Source organism: Triticum dicoccoides, chromosome 2B, assembly GCF_002162155.2.
Source record: "Triticum dicoccoides isolate Atlit2015 ecotype Zavitan chromosome 2B, WEW_v2.0, whole genome shotgun sequence".
Taxonomy (NCBI): Eukaryota; Viridiplantae; Streptophyta; class Magnoliopsida; order Poales; family Poaceae; genus Triticum; species Triticum dicoccoides.
Genome location: NC_041383.1, coordinates 773670266 through 773695052, shown reverse-complemented (window position 1 = coordinate 773695052; position 24787 = coordinate 773670266). Strand labels below are relative to the sequence as shown.

At 41.2% G+C, this 24787-nt stretch overlaps 1 protein-coding gene and 1 long non-coding RNA gene across 2 annotated transcripts; both read right to left on the bottom strand.

The window, feature by feature from the left end:
• Positions 1-12017: 12017 nt before the first annotated feature.
• LOC119366207 lies at positions 12018-14957 on the bottom strand. The gene is made up of 8 exons (XR_005175962.1): positions 14622-14957; positions 14404-14482; positions 14106-14191; positions 13720-13815; positions 13351-13589; positions 13042-13101; positions 12333-12478; positions 12018-12157 (listed from the first exon to the last, which is right to left on the bottom strand). It is a non-coding gene; the product is annotated as an uncharacterized LOC119366207 (long non-coding RNA).
• Positions 14958-15509: 552 nt separating this feature from the next.
• On the bottom strand, positions 15510-19629 carry LOC119366206 (ubiquitin-conjugating enzyme E2 28-like). The gene is made up of 10 exons (XM_037631897.1): positions 19343-19629; positions 19132-19153; positions 18831-18925; positions 18646-18741; positions 17348-17475; positions 17074-17178; positions 16763-16932; positions 16595-16669; positions 16374-16422; positions 15510-16293 (listed from the first exon to the last, which is right to left on the bottom strand). The coding sequence occupies exons 4-8, from the start codon at positions 18692-18694 to the stop codon at positions 16654-16656; spliced, it is 468 nt and encodes a 155-aa protein (XP_037487794.1). The 5' UTR covers positions 18695-18741; positions 18831-18925; positions 19132-19153; positions 19343-19629; the 3' UTR covers positions 15510-16293; positions 16374-16422; positions 16595-16653.
• Positions 19630-24787: the final 5158 nt, after the last annotated feature.

Sequence of the window (24787 nt, the reverse complement as noted above, 5' to 3'; positions counted from 1 at the left end):
TTTTTCTACTAGTATAAGCATGCAACCAAGGACACATATTTTAATTTCAACCAATTTATTTGCATTAGAGCATGTGCATTTAGTTCAAATTTGAATTATGCACATAAATGCATTGAGAACTCAATTAATGCATAAGAAATGTGCTAACGAACCCCGAAAAAATCCAAAATTTAACACAACACTCATGTTGTTCTATGTTGACACTAGAGAAAAAATTGAAATAGAGAAGAAGCAACGGCTGTTGTTTTGTCCAGAAAGGTGAAACATTCCCTACCGAAACCATCAGGCTTGTTGTGAGAAGCTTATACCCAAACCTGCCCCAAATAGGACAAAAAAATTACCACGGCATGTCGGGTGCCATTCCATGATAGCATGCCATGTTTCATGAATTTCATACGAGATTTGGATTTACTAGAATTTAAAAACTAGGTATCTTAACCGAGTGACGATGGCAGGGTGTTTGACATTTGTCACTATTTATTGCATGGGACGTAAGCATGCAATCAAGGACATGGAATTAAATTTTCAACTAATTTATATGCATTAGAGCATGTGCATGTAGTTCAAATTTGAATTATGCACATAAATGCCTTGAAAACTCAATTAATGCATAAGAATGTGCTAACGAACCCCAAAAAATTCCAAAATTTAACACAACACTCATATTGCTCTATGTTTACACTAGAGAAAAAATTGAAATCAAGAAGAGGCAACGGCTACCGTTTCATCCATAAAGGTGAAACGTTCCCTACCGAAACCACCAGGCTTGTTGTGAGAAGCTCTGGTTTGTGAGAAGCTTATACCCAAACCTGCCCCAAATGGGACAATTTTTTTACGATGGCATGTTGATGCCGCTCCATGATAGCATGCCATGTTTCATGAATTACAGACGAGTTTTGGATTTACTAGAATTTTAAAATCAGGTATCTCAATGTTTGTGGCCGAGTGACGGTGATAGGGTGTTTGACATTCATTCCCATTTCTTGCATGGGACCTAAGCATGCAACCAAGGATACAGATTTACCTTAATGAACGTTAGTAGTTGCAGATGCTTGCTAATAGTTACATTCATAAGTGCATAGAATTCCATGTAAGGGACTACATGCTAGCAGTGGCCTCTCCCTCATATAAAATCGTAACAATGATCACCGGTTTAGTTATCTATCACCTAGGGACAAATAACTTTCTTGAGTAACAAAACCTTTTTACTAAACAACTAAATTTTATTTTCTTGCAAAGTACTCCTAGTTTATTCTTGCAAAGTAGTTTTAGCATCAAACCTACAAAATAGTATCATACTTGTTCTAGGTAAAGCAAACGTTAAAGTGTGCATAGAGTTGTATCGGTGGTCGATATAACTTGAGGGACTATTTATTCTACCTTTAGCTCATCATTTGGTTCGACACTCTTATTTATCAAAAAGGACTACAAAAGACCCGCCATACTTGTGGGTTACCAATCGCTAGCATGGCTAAAACAGAAAACTACAGGAGTGGGATAAACGAGTTATACCCTCCAATTGGCTAGGCAGAAGTCGCGGCGGTGGTGACGGCAACAGCGGCATCCTCGGCGGCCTTCTTGTCGACCTCGAGATTCTCGGCACCGAGACGGTCAGCGTCGGACTAAGACATGGTGATGATGAAGACGACGCGAACGTAGAGGAAGTAGACGAACATAGGCGAGCAGTCGCGTAGTCGCTTCCCAAAAACTAATCGTCCCTCTCCCGTACAGGATCCGGAGAGGCGAGGTTTTGGAGACCTGCTCTCCCATCAATCGTGTACGCGGTGAATGGGATGGAGTCGCCGGTGGAAGCAGCAGCAAAGGAACGACAGTGGGCGTGGAGGCAGAGATGCAGTCTGTTTCGCGTGACGGCTAGGGTTGGGAGATGCCTCACACATATGTAGGCACAACCGCGTGGAGAGACGTGGGCTCGACCCATGTCCGAGTCCGTGAATAGCCCATGATCCGACGTCTTAGACCGTGACCCAGCTATCAGAAACTCTCCGTTACTGACCGGTGAAAATAAAATAATTCATAGGTGTGAGCTCGACATGGCGCGGCGCAGCGGGCGGTAGAGGAGGAGTGTGCGAGGGCCTTTTCTACTCTCAAGTTCCAATAACATGTGGAATAGAATCCCTTACAAAGAGGTCCAACTCCTTCTCCACTAGCGGAGTGGGACTAAACTTCCCACTATACCTAGTGCCACATAACCCACATGGACTCTTAGAGATTTTCTGAAATTGTTAGATGGCCCACCCCATATTTCAACATAGGCCACTGGCAGCCCGATTCATTTATGTTGTCCCTGCAACGAGCTGACGGTGAGGACGTAGTAGACAACCCTGCAACTCTTGTTGTCTGGATGCTTCCAGAAGAGGACACGGTAGTCGTCCGATGGGCGGTGAGGGTACAGGGCCGCGACACTACCGCCGGTCAGATCCGGGTGCTGGAGCCACTGGCGCATCGCCGGGTTGCATATGCAGAAGCGCTGGTTGGAGAGGGAAAGGAGGAGGAGGCCGTCGCAGGAGGTGTGGATGGTGAAGCTACGACGAGATTTGTTGTAGTCGTCGAACCCGAGGACGGGCCGGCGAGCGGCAGGGGTTCGCCGGGTATCCAAGGCATCAACCACGGCGTGGGTAGCGTAGTCATCGCTCCTGGTGCGGCAGAAGACCAGCGGGAGCGATGGCTGGCAGCGGTGGTGTGCCATTAGGAACGCGGCGTCGGAGGCGAGGGAGTGCCAGGAGCGGCAGGCCTCGCGGCAACAGAGGAGCTCCTTCGCCGGCACGCGGACGAGGATTTCCCACTAGACGACCTCGTCCGGGGGGGAGGGGGGAAGGTGGCATGGTCGCGCTTGAGCGGTGTCTCGTTCACCACGGATCCAGCGTCGCCGCCAGCCATCGCATGCGGCTCGCCGACGACGGCGAATTGTAGGGTTCGACCTGAATTTTGCGGTGACGCGACGAGGCCTGGTGGATAATTGGGCAAACATGACTTGCACGAATATTGAAGTGTCAACAAACGATGGATTAAGCCCTCTCACAACTTGATGCATTTTTAGTTAGTTTTTATTTATTCATCAGCCGTAAAGGCTTCTTCAATTGTCTCATCACCTAGGATGATTGCTTATCATTTTTCCTTTGACACTTTAACCAATAGTATCAATTTTTCCTATCTAAGGAGACGAATCTATATGTCGGGATGATGTGGTAGCTGGCTCGACGACAACCCAGTCTTCTTCGAAAGAAGGGACGTTAAATCATTATACACATGACACATGTGGTAAGAAATCCTAATTATTTAAGAATATATATATATATATAATTAAACAATCAACCGCAAGAGTGACACGATGAAAGGGGCAAGGATTGTCCACCGTCGCGAAGGATAGGAAAACACCTTTTAATGTGATCCTCGGGATCTCAGTGCTCATGTTAGAGAGTTAATAAGGACAAAAGTGCTATTTGTTTTATCCCTATCCCTCTGGAGTATAGGAGAATTTATGTCAAACAGTTGCTGGGCATTCCTAGTCGGACTTTTATAAAGCGGTATAGCAGCTTAGCTCTTGAACTGCTAACTATTATGTTAGTTGATGTAGGACGCAGCTTAGCTGTTGAACTTCTATGACAGTTGATGCATTACCTATCTTAAAATTAGTTGATGGATTACCTAGCTGTGTACCTCAGTGGCGGCGTCAGGTTCTAGAGGGTGGGTATTCATTTTGGAGAAGGGTATTCATTTTGCCCAAATCATCACTGTTTTGCAAAAAAAATCGCATGTTTTATATAAAATTTCAATGGTTTGTCAAAATCTTGGGTATTCAACCGAATACCCAAGAAGACCCCTGGCGCCGCCCCTGGTGTACCTCTTTATACACGCAAAATCTAAGTGGTAGCATGGAGCCAACATGGCATGCTAGTGGTGACATATACTTACTGCTAGCGTTGGACAAGTGGCATGCCATTAGCATACAAGTACTGCTGACGTGTGCTCCAACGCTATCAGTAAATTTTATCACCGGTGTCATATTGATAACGTTGGCACCCAACATTAGCCAGGCAGTTTTTGCCACGCCATAGCTAGGCCTTTCTGCATTAGTGACTAGTTCTTCTTGCCGAAGGTTGGCTCGCCCCTAATGATGACATGGTTAAAATAAATACAGATGTTGCGATAAACAGTGAACCGCGAAAGTGGGGTGGTGTTGCTCACTCCTCGTTAGGTGTCTTTGGAGCATGGTGTAAGCCTCATGATGGTGTGACAGATCCCATGATAGCTGAAGCGCTGTCTCTGCGTGAAGGTGTCTTATTTTCAAGACTTGGAGGTCTTCGCAATGTTGTGATGGAGGTTGATTGCCTAGGGGTGGTGCACCTATGAAACACTTGCCATAATTCACATTTGGTTGTGGCTCCAATACTTTTGGAAATTGGGGAATTATCTTCTAGTTGTAGCTCTTTTGTTATTCAACATGTATCTAGATTGTCCAACTTCCTGGCTCATCTTTCCGCCAAGAGAGCCTGTTCACTGCAAGTGACCGAAGCTTGGACCGAAACTGTACCTCCTTTCTAGTGAGCAGCCTTATGGCTGACTACTCCAGATGTGCTTTCATTGACTAAGAAGTGCAAGTTCCACATAAAAAGGGAATATGGAGGAAAACGACCAGACGAGCAGTGTTTCTGAAACTGGCGGAATAGCAACGAAATATGGGTGGGTGTAATGTGGAAATAGACGTAAGATACACGGCCCAAAAACGACATTCCAAGTATGTGACTGAAGACCGACATCTATTTTTACAGGGGTAAGTTTCACAAGTGTATATCGCCAAAAAACGATGATCCAAGTGCGGCCTAATCATAAATTGTGTGATGCAACCAATAACCTAGTAATTTTATGGTAGGCCTAACATCATTGTTGTTATCATTTACCACGAAAATGTAGCAACTTACAAACCTAATTAACAGAAGCTAATAAATACATGATGGATTGACAACATACAAATTTCCTTTTGTGATGCATATATTCATAAAGTACAAAACTTACCGTGTCAATAGTTCTATTGGGAACCGAATTATTGGAGTACTTATGAGGACGAGTTTTTAGGATGATTCACAATTGTTTTTTTTACTATTCTTAAATGGCTGGATGCACAATATCAAGAAAGTTTTAGTACTATGTCAGCTATTGCTTTATCTCTGAGATCGGTTCTTTCGATGGTGAGAAATCACCTTGCCTAGGTTAAATTAATTGAAATTCACTTACTTTGATAGTTTGTTTCAATGCAATTAGTAGGTAAGCTGACCAAGAAATGTAATTTTGAATGACATGTATTTTAGTGATTTGTATGCTGGAAGCATGTAAGTTGCACGGCACATATCCATTTGGCATGTGCCATTTGTTGTTTATCTATTTCAGCTAGATCAAATCAGCCATGATGTCCTCGTTCACTCATAATTTTCATGCACGGGAGGTTTAGCAGGCGTCCCTTATGATCAGGCCTGATGGTTTTTAGCATGATCCGATATGCACTTTTTGACTTCTCTTGATTGTTGTTTCTGTTTTTGTTTCAGTACATATTAAACAAATAGTATTTGCATATAGGTTGGAGAGATATTTAGATATAGAAGCATGACCGTTGTGTATAATGAACCTGATTGTGTTAGTTTTTCTCATGGCAGGGTAGTTGATCCTGAGCAAACTAGATATATGGCTTGAAGGCTATATTGCTCATGAAGTTTACATCAGTAAACGATGGGATTTCAACTTCAGACTGTCATCAATCTTGCATCTAATTTATTTTTCCATTTTGGAATAGTGTACTTTCACGAGTAATTTTTTAATGAGTACATATAATACTTTCACATATCCACAATTAGCAACATATTGCAAAATGGAAGTACCGAGGTACTTAGATATAGAAGCATGGCTGTCGTTAAAGTGATCTCTGAAGATGTATTGCAGGTAAAGCAAATCTACAATTTTGTACTATTGATCCTCCTTTTGTTGGTACTTGTACTTCATTTTACTCAATCTTTAGTATTAAGTGTAACCGTAAAGGATTTGATGTTGTGTTGCATTTCTAGGTAGGGAATGAATATCATAAACCTGAAAAGGTATAAATGCAGATGATAGTTACTTAGCAATATCATTGTGTTGTCATAGTAGAGATGGTTCTTTGTATTGCTTGCTATATTTTAGGTTACTCTTATGAACAAATACAAATATATAATTATTTTTATTAGTTATAAAATCTCCTATGCAGTCTGTTTGAATTGTCTACACTGTTTTGTTTACGCATGGTTACCAGCGCATTGTTACTAATTAAAGTTTTTTTCACAATATCATTTCTTGAATACAGTGTGATGGAGTATTAGGTGGCCTTCCTTTGGCTACATTTTGCTTTGCCTACCTGAGATGGTTTGTATCAAATCCCTCCTTACACCGGTTACTACTTTGATTGCATTAGTAGATTGCTTGCAGCTCACACGGATAATGTTGTCGATGAGCTCTGGAATTACATCGAGCATGGGAAGATTGTCCCTACAGCTATTCTTCTCCTTGCAGCTCAAAGGCGATTCTGTAAACTCAATGGGTTTGATACGATCAAGACTTGTAGTGATGATTCTATATTCTTCTTGATAAGGGAGGGATGTGGATTGCAAATTGGTGAATATACCAATGCAGCAAAGTAGCAAAAGGTGAAGCTCCTGATCCATACATCCGAACCCATTCAGAGGTATCACATTTTCATTAGATTGCAACTATAATGTCTAGGATGTCTGTTTCCTTCATTCTATTGATCTTAATACTTTAATATATTAAAATTTTGATTTCAAGAACTCACGAGGCAAGACATGGCCATTTGCCCAAAAAAGGCTTTGTTCTCTTCTGATTACAAAGCCTGAGTATTTCATTAAGGTAAGGGTAGAAATGATTCAGTTTGTATCTGTTTTAACATTTGAGATGTGTAGTGGTAGTTTAGTGTGCCTATATATATGGCCTTTTTGGATTATGGAATAAACTAATGGATAGTTGAGTTGGGTTGGATACTTATCAAGTAAAACAAAACAAAAATGGGACTTAATTACCTCTGTTACTGGGTTTATATATCTATACCTAATAATAAATGGGCTATTGCTTCTGGCGGTACATCATCAAAATTGCCCTCAAAGTTGCAAAGTATTACCCACCCATGTCACCTATAACTAATAAAAAACGTTTCACAGGGCAACCTCTGCCTGGCCCGGCCCATGCATTAGAATCTTCTATACTGCGCTCCGCGCGCTGGGAGAAGACACACGCACCTGTTTGGGCCGGCCCATGTCCGGGCAGCCTGTTTTTTAATTTTTCGTTTTCCTTTTCTGTCTTTGTTTTTTCTACATTATAATTTGGGACTTCAAAGAAGTTCAAAAAATGTGAATTTTGAAATAAAATGTTTAATAATTCATAAACGTTTGTGAATTCAAAAAATGTTTGCGATTTTCAAAAATATTAGCATATTAAGAAAATCACATTTTTGAAAATAAGGTTTAGAAAATAAAAAAAATGTTCTTGATTTGTTTACAAAAATTTCGTGTATTAAAAAATTGTTAACCGTATTGAACAAAATTTTTCCAACCCAAAAAATGGTCATGAATTGAAAATTATGCTAAAAATTTAAAAACTTTTCGTGACTTACAAAAATAGGTTACTGATTCAGAAAATGTTCGCAGATTCAAAAAATGATCATGCATTTCAAAAAATGTTCGTTAAATCAAAAAATGGTTCATGAATTTAAAAAATTGTTCCACCAATTTCAAAGAAAAAAATATTCATTGATTCTAGAAATGTTCGCCTATTCAAGAAAAATGTTTTTAAAAATGTTCACAATTGTTTTTTAATGTTTGCAAATAGTATGGAATATTCATGCATTCAATTTTTTCATGATTTTTGAAATTGTTCGAAAATCTGTAAAAATGTTCACGAATTTGAAAATTTGTTCACAATTTCAGATATGTTCAGGAGTTTTAAAAAATATTCATGATTTTAAAAAATTGTTCAAGATTTCACCAAAATGAGAGTGATAGTGTATCTCAGTGATGCAGCAAACTGTGGTCATGACCAATTGAAGGTTATGTTTTTTTTACCCCCATTGCAATTCACATGACGTTTTGCTAGTAAAAATAAATTATGCAGACCTCTCATCAGGCGGTGTATGGAAAAGTTTCAGCAATTCTTCGGAATTATGATGTTGGTCCTCCCGAAAAGAAATTTGCATTGAAGAGCTTAAATGGTTCGATTTTCTCTCGCCTTCTATGGTTGCTATTATGTTGTACATATACATAATTCATGCAAGAATCTAATAGTTATTCCCTTCTACATGCTCTTTTATAAGAATCTAATAGTGTTACATGGACTGTGCATTGTGGAACATGGTGTTTTTATCCGTGCTTTGCAAAATTTGCAAAATAAGTGGTGCTAATTCTGTAATCGAAAAAGGGGACACATATTCGACCAAGACAACCACAGGATCACCAACTCTGGATGTGAAGGCCAAAAAATTAAGGATATTTGAACTTCCTTGCCTTTGGAATTTTCTATTTCTTATTTTGATGCATGCCGAATATCTATTTTCTTTATGGATTTATATAGTATTTCCTGTTTTCATTTGTTTCTGTTGTTTCCATGCTGATAAAAGCCTTAAAATTCATTTGAATGAAAAGTTTTTACTACTCCCTCCGTCCGGAAATACTTGTCGGAGGAATGGATGTATCTATGGAAAAGTTTCAGCAATTCTTCGGAATTATGATGCAGCAAAGTGTGGTCATGACCAATTGAAGGTTATGTTTTTTTACCCCCATTGCAATTCACATGACGTTTTGCTAGTAAAAATAAATTATGCAGACCTCTCATCAGGCGGTCTATGGAAAAGTTTCAGCAATTCTTCGGAATTATGATGTTGGTCCTCCCGAAAAGAATTTTGCGTTGAAGAGCTTAAATGGTTCGATTTTCTCTCGCCTTCTATGGTTGCTATTATGTTGTGCATATACATAATTCATGCAAGAATCTAATAGTTATTCCCTTCTACATGCTCTTTTATAAGAATCTAATAGTGTTACATGGACTGTGCATTGTGGAACATGGTGTTTTTATCCGTGCTTTGCAAAATTTGCAAAATAAGTGGTGCTAATACTGTAATCGAAAAAGGGGACACATATTCAACCAAGACAACCACAGGATCACCAACTCTGGATGTGAAGGCCAAAAAATTAAGGATATTTGAACTTCCTTGCCTTTGGAATTTTCTATTTCTTATTTTGATGCATGCTGAATATCTATTTTCTTTATGGATTTATATAGTATTTCCTGTTTTCATTTGTTTCTGTCGTTTCCATGCTGATAAAAGCCTTAAAATTCATTTGAATGAAAAGTTTTTACTACTCCCTCCGTCCGGAAATACTTGTCGGAGGAATGGATGTATCTAGACGCATTTTATTTCTAGATACATCCATTTTTATGCATTTCTCCAACAAGTATTTCCGGACGGAGGGAGTATAACGCTGAAGTTCACTATACGGTCGTAATGGCATTCAAATCTTTTACTTCATTGAACCATCTCATATGTTTGAGCCAACATGTACAAATTCAGGACTTCTTTAACGTCTAGAGCTGAGACACTCTTGTTTTGTTTTCACTTTTGTCTGGTTGGTGTGGTCAATTTTTTTAGGCAAGACCAATATCTTCTTATACCCTTTTTGCAGTCTGAATCAATTGTAAGAGTGAAAAAAAACAAATCCGGCCTGAGAGTGTTTAATTTTCTCTTGCATTGGCAACAACCTGTCGAGATCAAAAAACTCAACTAAGACTCTTTTTTTCATTTGATTGTTCTTGACATGGCAATGCATATGTATGCTTTTGCAACCAAAGAGCGCATACAACTTGACAACAACTAGTAGTTGGGGCACCACCCCGTGGCGCCACTTGAAAGGAAGTTGTGCGCACGTTTTTATTTTAAAAAATACGTAGAGTCCTCGCCTCCGTCTAACAAAACATCTCAAAAAAGTCCTCACCTTCATCTAAAAAAGAAGTGAAAAGAAAAAAAATTCCACAACAGGTTACCAGCGAGTGCCACTTTACATCTCCATTTAAAAAATACCAGAGATCCTCATCTCCATTTAAAAAGAATACGTTTAAAAAATAATCCATACCTTCATCTAAAAAAAATTCAAAAGATTTCTCACCGCGGCCAATCACCTTGCGCCACATGGCACAGCTAGTTGGCCGCCCTTCACGCGTAGCTTAATGGTTTTAATAACATGTTCCAAACCTAAAGCGGCTCCCAACTTGCTTGATCTGCTACATTTTACCCTATTGCGTATCTCTTGTCCAGGAATGCCAAAGCATTTTCTAGGGAAGCAGTTACCCACAACAATTGAACTGCATCTTAGAGAAGTGTGGTACAGGAGGGCCTTTCATGCAAGGCTTCTATACACTCACTTTCCTTTGGGAACGCAAGCAAAACGTATTCTACTAGGACAGTCTGTGCAACTTCTACTCACTTCATTCACTACTACTCATTGAAATATATTTGGAGATCGTGAAAGTTCTAAACAGATTAGCTAACTGCAGTCCCCTTCACATTTTCTCATCCAGGCTTGGGACCGGCAAAGGCAGTGTTAAAACTACAAAACTACAAAACACAAAAAAGTTAGCAAACACTACAACCAATCATTCAGCTAAGCAACAAGCCACACAATCAACCAAAGGCAGCATTGGCACGACACGATTGGCAATAAATATTCACGCAACATTTTCACAAGATCATAACACAGACATGGTTCAAAATGTCATGGAAACACCGCCGAAATCATGCTTGCCTCACTAGCAGAATTACAGCTCAAAATCGCGGTTCAAATCATGTGTGTCCACACGAGCAGAGACACCGCTCAGAAGAGCACAACCAGAGGTCCAAATTACACAGAAGCAAAGAGCATCACGAGTAATGGGGATTAAAAAGTGAACACAGAGAAGAAGTACCTAAGACCCAACGAGGAGCCGCGGCATCGAAGACAAAGTAGTCGACGGCGTCTAATCCATATGGAACACACAACATGGACAACCTGCTGATAGGAAGTGAAGAAGCTCCATTCCTGAATATAAGTAAAACTGCATAGTGTGAACTACCTGATTGTTCAAAAGTCATGTTAAAGTAACTAGATAATTGCTGTTGCAGGGCTACTGCAGTCACCTGTCTGGTACAATGTAATCACATCACTCATCTCAAATAAAACATACCACTGGCTTCAGTGATGTTATAGTACAAATATGATACTGAAATAGATATACATTGGAACTTCCGCAAGAGTTCCAACACACAAAAACCAGTAGTAAAATCACCATTGGAATGAATAAAATGTACTGCAAACAAAGACATTTATCTCTGAACTATATATGCTAACCATATCTTACAAAAAATAATCAATTCAGAAACACAGCAAATGCTAGTTAACATCCAAAAGAGGAAAATAGAGGGGAAAACGGACCACATCTTTAAAAAGGTGCACAACCAAACCATTTATCATGCACAGAAACTAAACACTACATCAGCTAGATATCATGTCTTGCATGCACAAAACTAATTAACAAGCTAACCATCTAGGTAGACTAGAAGGCCATCAGCCACAAAATTCAGAAGGTGTATATATAAAATACAAAGAAGGTAAATGCAGCTCCCTCCACATTTTCACATCCGGGCTTGGGACCGGCAAAGGCAGTGTTAAACCACACCAATCATCATTCAAGCATACAGGCCACAACATCAAGCAAATGCAACATTCACACACACAGAGAGTCAAGCACACACAGAGTCACACAAACAGAGAGTCAAGCACACACAGAGTCACACAAACAGAGAGTCAAGCACACACAATCAAGCCACACACAGTCACACAAACAGAGAGTCAAGCACACACAATCAAGCCACACACAGTCAAGCCACACACACACAGAGTCAAGCCACACCCAGTCACACACACACACACAGAATGGAGCACTTGCACACAAGAAACATACATAGATAGGGGCACAAACAGAAAGGTAATACATGCAAGACCGAAGTAAACTCAAAAAGCTATAAAGAATTTCCAGAACTTTCTCTAGAGGGTGAGGGTGATCCAGATCTTCGTTCCTGAAAATAGGAAGCTAGTTAGAGGCTGATTAAGTGATTATCTTCATCAATACCCACAAGTTTGTAGGAACATAGACACATGCTTATTTATGTAGAATTTGGTTTGTGATTCAAATATTCTGAGTGTACGCATATGGACATAAAAGAAATGTTAATGTATTCTTGTTCCACTTACTAGAGAAAGCAAGGCATGTAACATCAGCAACATTCTTATAGAAATTCTGGCTAAGGTAAGCCATGCGACTTGATCACACCGGATGCTTTGCCGTGGTCAAGAGCAACCTTCAACACTGATTCATTTCTAGTGCTAGTAGATTCAGCCTGTAGGGCAGAGAAACAATGTCAGTACAAATCACGAGGCAAACCAATCTTCTTACTTGTTGGGTCCAAATCAAGGAATTCTAGCTACCAAATAATTCAAGGTGGATGCAAGATGAAACCTCCAAACATCAGCCTCACTGGTGCACACCAGCTTATAAGCTCACGTATCACATTTATATTATACAGAATAAACACACCAGCCTACCACCAGTCAAGTTCGAAATAATGTACTGATTAACCAAGCTTATGATGACTTGCCAGCAGTTCGAAAGTTGCAGTCTAGTGTTTATTCCATTTGTAAGTAGAACATGATGCAAGCGAAAAACCTACAAGTAGAATTAATTCACTGGCCTAGTGTATGTAAAGCATCCACTTTTCACATATTGGGAATATGCACTAACGCCAACTGCCATTATTCCCTTTATGTTCAGAACAAGGACGTTGGTATTTATAGGTAGTTCCTATTTTTCATATTATACATACTGGGTCATGTATTATAAAATTGAAAAGAACCACCAAAGAACGGTTAATGTAGCCAACAGATGAAAGGCAAGTTAACTCACCGGGTGATGTGGATCGGCAAGCATGGGAAAGAGGACTCTAACTATGAGTGATTGTCTTGCCTGCAGGAAGATAATGCAACAAATATGAGTTATAACAGTGGCACACTGCCAAACACCAGAGACAAGTCTTGGTCCAACAGAATTAAGCAGTGATATTTCTTATTAGGCAAGATTCAAAAGTACTCCCTCCATCCCAAATTACTTGTCTTAGATTTGTTTAGATATGGATGTATTAGATACGTGGTAATACATGTTAATTAGTGAGTCACCACACTAAAAAGGTTACAAGGAAACAGGCTGTTCACATACTTCAGATGCGCTTGTGAAGCTCCACTTCAATTGATTTGTTTTTAGACGAGGAATGGCATGGTGGGCCTGTACTTGGCAATTATCCTGCAGATACTCGATACGGCATAATATATGAATCAATTTCTATTAAACTACAAGATGAGGTGAAGCCCCTATAAGAAGAAATACTCCCTTTTCTCCTATCCAGATGAGGTGAAGCAAATGATGACCGAAGCCTGAACTTTAATAGCAGCCCGCACCTAGCAAATAGGTAGTGAACTATTTTCAGACTTAAGTGTCCCAGACTGATAATCATCAATGGAAGACAGAAATTGTTCCCCTGTAAACACTAACAAAAGGTTGGAAAATGAAAAGAAACAAAATATGCACCGGAGAGGAAGTAATAGACTCCAAGTGGATCATGGGTTCTCCCACGTATTTCATGGTTCGCTTGAAGTAAAAATCCTGGTTGAAGACCTTCTCAGCCTGTGAAACAATTCATGAAAATATATCACCAACTATGAAAAGAGAAAAGGCAGGAAGGAGCGAATTTGCATTAGATTCCATTAGAGTGCCAAGGATATACTTGTTGAGAACACATTTAGGGGCTGTTCGGAAGAATAGTATTTATCTTGTAACATTTTATTAGTATTGAAGTCTGATTTGAACTACAAAAGGGAACCTATCAACAAATGCCCTCCTAAACAGGCCTGTGTTTATCAAGAGAACATATAGACCTCCAAAAGAAAGTTCACCTCAGGACAAATTCTTCCTACCTTTGAAATACTCTCAACTGGATACAACCCACGAAGAGTCTCAGCACCAAGGTTTCCAGCCATGTGTACTTGTGCAGAGCAGACTTCTGAAATAAGAACACTTAAAGAACGAACAAAGTAGTACTCAATAGAGAAAAATACATGTTAATTACTATCAACGTTAGGAATATTTTCCAAAGTATGAAGTTCAAACAAACATGTGATATTCAACAAAATATCAATATAAAAAAATTCAATCTGTTGGCAAAGATGGCACTGTGAAGTAGTACACTCTAAATATCGACATAGACTTACTTACTTGCCGCAAATATTCTGCATGCCTTGTATGAGAAAGAGAGGAAGGCAGTCTTGTTTGGAGCACCCCATTTTTTCATAACCTGAAAGTGGTGCATGATCATAAAGTCATATAACGGGTTACAGCAAGGAGCTCCAGTTTCACGAAAAAAATTAACATGTAAAGTCTAGTCGCCAAGTTAATACAAGGAGCAAGAGAGATTCTTGGGAGGAGTTCCTTACATCTTTATCCTCGTCAGACAGCGTGGGCGTGTCGATATGGATCTGGGAGCAGTGCAATGTGAAGGCATAATAATCACAAAAAAATTCAAAAAAAATAATAGCACCAGGTCTGTTACCTATGATCAGGAACTACCAATGCCAAAATTAGATACCAATCAACAAACAACAATCAATCAATTGTAATAACCATGAACAAACAACAGTCAATCGTGCGATATGAACATGTAATATCTCAAGGCAACAAACAGCAAACAATCGGCCTACATGGTTTGTAGCTTCTCAAGGTAATCAATCAAACAACAAACAATAATCCATCTCAAGCCAATCAATCAAACAACAAACAACAATCCATCTCAAGGAAATCAATCAAACAACAATCAACAATCCATCTCAAGGCAATCAATCAAACAACAAACAACAATCCATCTCAAGCCAATCAATCAAACAACAAACAACAATCCATCTCAAGGCAATCAATCAAACAACAAACAACAATCCATCTCAAGGAAATCAATCAAACAACAATCAACAATCCATATCAAGGTAATCAATCAAACAACAAACAACAATCCATCTCAAGCCAATCAATCAAACAACAAACAACAATCCATCTCAAGGCAATTAATCAAACAACAAACAACAATCAATCAATCGTGCCATATGGGAACACAAGCAAAACATGATAACAATAAACAATTGAAAAGAACAGCATCATAACAACCATAACAGGCAAGAAAAGGATTCTCTGCATCAAGGATGGGAGCACACACGCCTGTCGATACAACAAGAATTGACAGAGGACAACCAGAGTATCAAGCGCATGCGTTTGAGATATGAAAATAACCAACGAACAACGCAGGTGATGGAACAGAGGGAACGATTTGACACTGCTCCAATTTCGGAAACCAGAACCGATCGTTCCTGCTACCGTCGCCCCGACACGAACACGAAACGCAGGATAGTCAGATAACAGAAGCGCACGCACAAGTAAACGCAGGAACCGTCGCTCCACCGTGAACACGAAACGCAGGAACAGAAGTTTCTCAAACAGGCTTTTCGCAAATCAGACCGACTGACCGCTCGCTCACTCGCCCGCTTCCTCCCAGAGTCGCAGGGACGGAGACCCCTAACGAGACGGCCCCAAGAACACGCGAGAGCATCAGGGCAACAACGAGGACAAGCAAAATCATATCACGAGCGACTCTATAGTGACGAGGAGGACGAGTAAATTAAACTAGACATGATTTTCCTATCTAAACGGGCGAATCTAGGACGAGCAAAATCAGTCGAATCAGACACACTTTAAGACAGATGAATTGAGAACGAGCAAAATGACAAATCAGACGCGATTCTTCTAATCTAAACGGATGAATCAAGCGGGGTCGAGCAATATAAAGTCAGAGGTGAGAGGAGAGGGAATCGGGGATGAATTGCCTCACCAGACGCGAGAGGAGGAGAGGCACGAACCGAGGACGAATTGCCTCACCAGACGCGAGAGGAGGAGAGGTAAGCCATTCATACCTAAAAAATACTCCCTCTGTCCCAAAATAAGTGACTTAACTTTGCACTAACTTTAGTACAAAGTTAGTACAAAGTTGAGTCACTTATTTTGGGATATGTTTCAAGTTGGCAACAACGGTTGTCTCTCATCAGTTCCAAGCCGATGGCTAGCCTGAAATGACATGCGCATCTTTAAAATGTGACTGTGATGTAAATGATGTTATTATTCTTGAAGCAAGAAAAGTAGCTTACATCATCAGCAGCACCAGCAGTCATATTTACAAATGAAGATTCAGATGACCTGTTATGTAATAAGCATCATATGAGTCAAAGATACTTAGAAATCAGTTTATGATCATAACAGCACAAGTAAGTATTCATGTGTTATCAAGGAAGCAAGGAGTCAGTATAAAACAAGTCAGACAAACTGATCAAAATTCAAACTCTGACCATTTGAAAGCATAGAAACTTACCGATGATTTATTGTCCAGCAACTCCAATAATTCACCTGATTTGTCGTCTTCGACTTTAGCTATAGGTGAGAAGAACTAAGACAAATGGAAATTAGCAAACATCCCACAGTTTGTCTTGCACGGAGGGGGAAAATGCATTTCAGGAAACCATAAAAATCAAGAGAATACCTCTCTCGACATTGCTTGCCTATACATCCACCCATGGCATACTTCTGTGTCAAGGAGCGTGTTGTGGACTCATACTTGGCCCAATCAGTCTTGTGCATGTGAGCGATCTCAGGCACCAGAGGATCATCGGGGTTGGGGTCCGTCAGCAACGAACAGATTGACAGGAGGACCTGTTAACAGAGACGGGTAAATGTTAGAGAAACGTAAATGAAGAATTTTTGTGAGATTAAGTTGCTGAAGGAACCAAGCTTATATCAGCAACACGCTTTAAGCAAAAATGGAACAACCAAGCTAGAAGTGCAGATCATTACCTTTGATATGGTCAAAGCCGGGCTCCACTGTTCCTTGAGAATGTCAAGGCAAATGTTGTCGTTGCTGTTAATGTTTGGGTGGAACACCTTGGTGCGGAAAGAGACCTGAAATATGTTCATGTCTGAATGTCAGAAAAAAATAGATAAGATAGCAAGCAACAGCAAACTAGTTGTTTGAGGACCCCCAAGATATTTGTGTAATAGCAATTCCAATATCATAGAATCAATATGAACTCTTTTTTTAAAAAGTTTAGCTCTTTACACCGGAAATTACCTTCAGGGGCTTGAAGGGATAATCCGGTGGGAAATGTATGTTCACCAAAAATAGACCACCAGTAAACAGGCTGTCCAAGGATCCCATGATAGTGGCCTGCCAGTGGAAACTGTCCTCACCTACAGGACCTACCCGAATAAAAGGAAAGTAATACAGTCAGACAAGCATTTGTATGAAGCCAGTCAAGTATGAGTAAGAAACAAGTCATATTTGCTGCGAGATCAAACAGCGTCCAGCTTTAGTTATGTGTGAGCAAGTTCAGAATTAGGCATGAAATTATATTATCAAGGGTTATCTGTTCCATCATATACACGTCCAGTACAATGATTAGAATAATTCAAAGTTCATTTATCTTAATTTCAAGAGGTTAGTGGAACCAACTGCTGTATTAAAAAACATCAAGTCATCAAGGAGGCCAGGACATCCCTGAAGCCACTTATTCTCCACAAAAACACAGAACATCAGATTTACACACATTATGAATGCTAAAGTTGCTTCAGTAATTATATTCTTCCTGTATGCATTGATAGACCAAGGAAAACAGGTGACCATTACAACCCCACCTACTATAACATATGATGGTACCGTTCATGTTTCTCAAATCAGATTTACACAATATTAATCTTTGAGTATGCATTGATAGACCAAGGAAAGCAGGTGATCATTGCAACCTACTAAAACAGAGGCCACTTTTGACAATTCTCTCTATTGATCAGGCTAGTACTGTTTGTATTCCTTAAATCAGATTTAGACAACACTACCAAAGATAAAGTTGCTTCAGTAGTTATATTTATTCCAGTATGCGTTAATAGACTAAGGAAGACAGGTGACCGTTGCCACCTCACCTCCTAAAACATAGTTCACTCTCGAAACTTCTCCCTATTGATTTGGTTGGTACTGTTTATGTTTCTTAAATAGTGCTAGTCATGCCTAACTGTTCATATAAACTGTGAAGTCCATGTGGTACTGCCTGTAAACTGTAATAAGGTTGGCATACTTTATAACCTAACAGAACAAAATCCAAGGTTTTTTTTAATGACCTACGCAGAAGATACATCACACACTTGATATGAGTCAATCATATTAGTAGTCAATGTACAGTTCATAAGCAATATTTTCCACCAATCAATCCAGCAAACCTAAAAGCACCGCGAGAGCACAGCTAAATAATCAACAACCTAACCCCCATGACCAGTAACAACAGTTAACAACTAGACCACGCCAACGGCGCGCTCATCCAGAGCAATACAATTGGGGCAAGATCTAGACGGAATCAAACGGGGCAGAGGGGAAATCACCTGCGCTGAGGTGGGAGGGTCCTTCTACAGGTCCTTGCAATGAGACCATTTTGTTGGTCCATACTTGCTTACAAGATCAATAATTTTGTCATCTTCCTGTAGAAAAAATATCATAATCATAAATATAACTATAAAATGTGCAAAAGGTTTTTTTTTCGAGCAAAGTCAGAAGTGCAGTGCCAAACCTCTTGAGTCCAAGGACCTTTGATGAGTTCAGGGTTAAGAACCTTCTGCCATGGATGTAAATATTGTACCTCTGTCCTATCCAGAAAGAGCTCAGCTGCGTAGGTAGATACCGACACAATATGTGAGCTCACCGCACTTGCATATACAGAACATCATCCAAGCAAGTATGGAATTACTATATAACTAGCTAAAATGTGGGCTATGCATTTGTAAGGTTACCATTACCAGCCATGAGATAAACATTTGTGTAAAATATAGGAACGAGTTAAATTTGAGAGGGATTATCATCCAAACACATACCAGGTTGATGGGCAATCCACGACTTCAGTATAACACCAGAAGCACACCATCAGAACAACAGTAATGAATCAAATTAGCCATCATGAAAACATCCATGCAAATAATAGGTGCCAATATCTAAAAACAACAGTCCCAGTAGCAAAATTTGGCTAAATAAACGCTTTGGGACTACAGGCATCAGCATCACAAAATGTAAGGAATGTAAATATACCTGCGCTACATGCCAACTCAACCCATCAGTGTCCTTAGCAACACAACAAAGAGCAAATGTGATATGTCCTGTACCTTAAATACTTAGAAATGCATTATTCCAAGGACTGGACAACAGTAATACCAAAAAGAGAATATGATATCCACATAAGACATAATCACAAAAAAAGTTCAGGAAAAAGAATAGTGCAAGGTCTGTTACCTATGATCAGGAACTACGAATACCAACGTTTGATGCCAATCAACAAACAACAATCAATCAATCAATCAACAAACAGCAAACATCAATCAATCAATCAATCAATCAATCAATCAACAAACAACAACAACAATCAATCAATCAATCTTAATAACCATACACAAACAGCAATCAATCGTGCCATATAAACATGTACCATCTCAAGGCAAATTTGTAGGTTAATAACTTGAATAAAACACACCATGGCTAGTATACTAACACAGAAGTAACATCAGATCTGATGAGTCGATGCATTTATATGAAAACAAACAGGGAAAACGTGATTATGATGCATTGGATGCCAAATCGGCCACGCAAAGAAGTGGAAACCAAGCAAAGTGATTGTTACAAGAGTCAAGCTTTTCTGCTCAGCCTCTAGCATCCTAATTTATCAGCAGGAGAGAAGCCTCACATCACAGTACCCATGGCCTACATGGCTTGCACCCCTGAACACGAATCATATATTGAAACATAAGATAACAAGATACAAGTTGAACACACATCATCATATAATGGAACATAAGCAAAGCATGACAGCAAGAAAGAAGTTGAAAAGAACACCATCAGAACAACCGTAACAGACAAGAACAAAGTTCGCTGCATCTAGGATGGGAGCACACACGCCTGCCGGTAGAACAAGAATCGACAGAGGACGAACAATTTCGAAACATCTAGGATGGAACAGAGGACTAACTGGAACGGATTTGACACTGCTCCAATTTCGAAACCAGAACCGCACACCGTCGCCCCGACGCGAACACGAAACGCATGATCGTCAGATAACAGAAGCACAGGAACAGAAGTAAACGCAGGAACCATCGCTCCACCGTGAACACGGAACGCAGGAACACAAGTTTCTCAAACGGACTTGTTAGTTCGCAAACCAGACGGTGACCCAAACCGACTCCCAGAGTCGCAGACCCCCGACGAGACGGCCCCAAGAACACGCGAGAGCATGAGGGCGACGGCGAGGACGAGCAAGAATCAAATCACACGCGACTCTGAACTGACGACGACGGCGAGGACGCGCATTTCTATCTAAACGGTCGAATCGAGGACGAGCGAAATCGATTGAATCAGACGCGGTTCAGAACGGAGGAACTGAGGACGAGCAGAATCGAACAAATCAGAAGCGATTCTTCTACTCTACTCTAAACGACGGAGGAATGGAGCGAGGACGAGCAGAATAGAATCAGATTCAGAGGCGGGACTAGGAGAGGCAAGAATCGAGGACGAATTGCCTCACCAGACGCGAGACGAGGAGAGGCAAGAACCGGGGACGAATCGCCTCCCCAGACGCGAGGGGAGGAGAGGCACGAGTCAAGGACGAGCTCGCGCAGCTGGCGCACGCCGCCGGTGCCCCCGCCACTTGGCCGAGCCCCACGCCCCCGGGGAGCGGCGCGGCCCCGCAGGCGGAGAGGAGAGGGAGCACGGTGGACTTGGAACCGGAGGACGAAGGAAGGAGGCGAGAGGCGCGGCCCGGACGGAGAGAGGAGGGGCGGGCCGGCCAAAGGGCGGAGCTTTATAGCCGGGGCGGCGGCGGCGGCGGAGCCTTGTCCTTGCGGAGGTGCGCGTGGCGTAATAATAAGTGAGGGTGGATCCGGAGCGGGGGCGGCGGCGGAACGGGAGTTTTCCACGCAGCTGATGCCCCTGCGTACCGTTGCCGTGTCTCTTTCCTCTTTTTTTTTCTTTAAATTTAATTGCGTGGTGAAAACAAATCGGTTCATTTTTTTAGCATCAATTAAGTGTAATTTTCGTTTTTGCCCAGCTAGAATAGCTTAGGCCACGTATCCCAGTTGATCGAAAGCTCGTCTCGCCCGCTCTAGCTTCCGCCGCTTCCCTCCCCTCCATCGCCTCTCCTTCCCTCCCGCCGTTGGTGTAGGCGGCGGCGGGGCGTGTCTCCCCTCGCGTCATGAGAATCGATATTTGCTTCTTAGTGAAACTTGGGGAGTGTGAGGACGGTACATACATGCATCAAGTGTAAATAAGGCAGGGGTGACACCCACCATCAATAAAAGTTCATGGAATTATAAGTCGAGGAACCAGTGTGATAATGTAACTCATCACAGTGAGATTGGACACGTTCGTCATGAATAGATGGATAAAATGGCCACCATAGGCGACTGTGCCGAAGATGAGAAATAACAATATGGATGGGTCGCTATAGACGTGGCAATATTTGTTTCTCCCGTTGCAACGTATAATCTCTGGATCAGACCACTACCTCCTTTACATAGCCATAGGTTCGGTCCCATATGACTTTATTTTGCCAATTTATCATTTTTTTTACTTCGTTAGTCTTTTGGTTTGGCTGTGTGCATCTTAGATTGCAAAGACCGGGTGTGGCTCATCATGTGTTTTTTTATCCGCTTGATGCTACATTATGTGTTAATAAAACTGTCATTTTATCCGCTTGATGCTACAGATGATCTCTTGTCCGATACTATTCCACCAAAGTAAGAAGAATTGTTTGGTCAAGGCGGCGATCAGTGTCAACACATGGAGTCACAACATCAATCCCCTTTCCGATGAGCTTTTCCTACCTTATTTTGCATGCCAGTCTTTGGGATCGGCTAAAACATCTCACCAGGCTACATACATCAGGTGAGCTCATCTCGAAGTGGATCGCGAGTGGATCTGAACGAGTTTTCCTAGGACTTTCATGGAAATGTAATTATTAAGCTTGTTCCAAATTTAAGCGAGTACTTACGGAACACGGTGGCAATTTCTATTGTGCGGTAGGACATGGGGAGCCAAACAAAGCGCACACCCTCCCCCCACCCTCACCCACCCGCGCGCTTTGTCGGTCTCACTTTGTGTTATTAGACTATCGGTTCCCACTGTTTATGGTCGTTTTTGTTCCTGTTTTTGTGTTTTTATACGTTTTTTTCCAGGTTTTGCTTCTTTTCATTTTCTATTTTTTTTTCATTTTTTAAACCGTACAATTGTTTGAATTCGTGAACACATTCTTTAAAATTAGGAACATTTAAAAAACCCATTATGTTTTCTAAAACATTGGGAACATTTTTCAAAATAAAATAATATTTTTTGAATTACTGAACATTTTTTTAAATCAGAGAACATTTTAGATTCTTGAATATTTTTTGGAATTTGGGAACATATTTCGAAATCAAACAACAATTTTGAATTTGTTATATTTTTTATTCAGCAACTTGTTTTGAAAAGAACATTTATTAAATCTATGATTGTTTTTTTAAGTATGACATCATTTTATGAAATCCAGGAATAATTTTTGAATTCCTGGAAAAAGTTTCAAATTCAGGAATGCTTTTTAAATTCATGGTTTCAAAATTATTCATGTAATTTTAGAATTCACGAACATTTTTGAATTTCTGAGCATTGTTTTTTACTTTTTTGAGAAAGTATTTTAATAGGAAACTAACCAAAATATAACAAACAATTGAAAATACCCACGCAAACAAGTAGAGCATACGCGGGGGTGACGGGCGAGGGGTGTGCCATTGCTTAGAGCATCTCTAGCAGACCCCTTAAAACGCACGAAACTGTAAAATAATCGCCTGATTACAGTTTTACGCGAAAAAAGTGGCCCGAATAGAACCCGTAAATGACTCCGACCCGTAAAAGATTTTAAGGGGTGCGGTCAGAAACTTCTCCTGATCTGCAAACATACAGTTTTCGCGTCCGCTTCTACGGTGCCCTGTATCGAAGGAAAGCAGTTGGCGGGAGCCCAACTGCCATGGAAACATTCGCGTCTGTCGTCCGCGTTTGCCGTCTGCGCCGCCCGGGACGCCACCCTACCCGTCCCCGTACGCCGGCTCCCCCCCCCCTCGGAGTGTCGCCCGCCTGCGTCTCTTCGGACGAAGGAGCTAGCTACGGCGATGGAGGAGCTGGCTCGGTTGTTACTGGATCGATTGTTACTGGATCGATTGGCCGCTGCGTATTTCGCTGTCGGCCACTCCAATTTAGCCATTTTCGTGCATTGTCTGCTGGCTTTGTAGGAGACCATGGTCACGGGCGAGAGAAAGAAGAAGAAATGGGGGAAAATATGCGGATATTCAATTTTACAGTTTATGCTTAAGGGGTCTGTTCGGCCGCAGCCCTAGACGATCCTTAAAACGTATTTTCCGTGAACTGAAAACCGCATTTTCAGTTCCACGGTTTAAAGGGTCTGCTAGAGATGCTCTTACCCCAGCACCTTCGGCGCGCTATTGGACGTCCCGAGGATGGATTGGCTAGGCGGTTAGAAATAACTTTCGTCTTCGAAACCTCCTCTACAACGCCTTATGCGCCGGGTTGCCAATAGTACTCGCATGAAAACACCGATAAAGAAAAAGGCAAAATAATGAAAAACCAGAGAAAACTACGGCAAATAGTAATAAAAATGATAAAACCCGACCAAAAAAATACTCGCGCCGCTACTATAGTAAATGGGTTGGCCCAGTAATGTGCAAATGAGAGGGAGCTCCGTCTGGCAACGTGCGATAAATAGGTCTGGCAACTTCTTCCTAGCGAAACTCGTTTTTGACGGGCTCATCGTTCACAGACCAAGCCCATCAAAATGATTACCAATTCCCTCTCGTTAGGGTTTCTTTCCTCTCGACGCTGGTGGAGATTTTTGAGACATGTTTTCTTCCTCCTCTGCTGGTTCGGGGATCCATTCTCCGATCGATCTCGGGGTAGCCTCGTCTGCTCCCGGCCTGGGTTTCGATCTCTCCTCGCAGGGGCGTGGGGTTTTTTAATCTCCCGGTCGGTATCCGGCCCTGGAGATCGATCTATCTGCTTCGACAACCCATGGCGAATCATGGCGATCCAGCGGCTTCGGGATCAAAAGGAAAGGGCAAGCTGGAGGGGCTGATGAAAGAGCTGGCCCTGAAGGAAGATGACCTCGATGACGTCGTTTTTGAGGAAGATGACGCCCCAGCGGAGGAGGAACTCCGTTGGATGATCTTGGCTAGAGTACACATAGACAAAGGGTTTAGTACCTACTGGTTCTTACGCAACATGAGGACAGCGTGGGACCTCGCTAGGCCGGTGAAAATCAAAACTCTAGAGGATAACCTCTTCCAAATGCAATTCAACTGCCTGAGTGATTGGGAGAGAGTTACCCAAGGGGGGCCGTGGCACTTCCAAGGAAACCCGGTCATCATTGCCCCATATGATGGATTCACAAAGCCAACAGAGATAGAGCTCTACAAATTTGAGATCTAGGTCCGCATCATCGATCTT

Coding starts and splice junctions, on each gene's coding strand:
- LOC119366206 (XM_037631897.1), bottom strand. CDS start 18,694: ATGGTCTCATTGCAAGGACCTGTAGAAGGACCCTCCCACCTCAGCGCA. Junction 17,476..18,645: donor ACCCTCCCACCTCAGCGCAG/GTGATTTCCCCT, acceptor TTATTCGGGTAG/GTCCTGTAGGTGAGGACAGT. Junction 16,933..17,073: donor CGGCTTTGACCATATCAAAG/GTAATGATCTGC, acceptor CTCTGTTAACAG/GTCCTCCTGTCAATCTGTTC.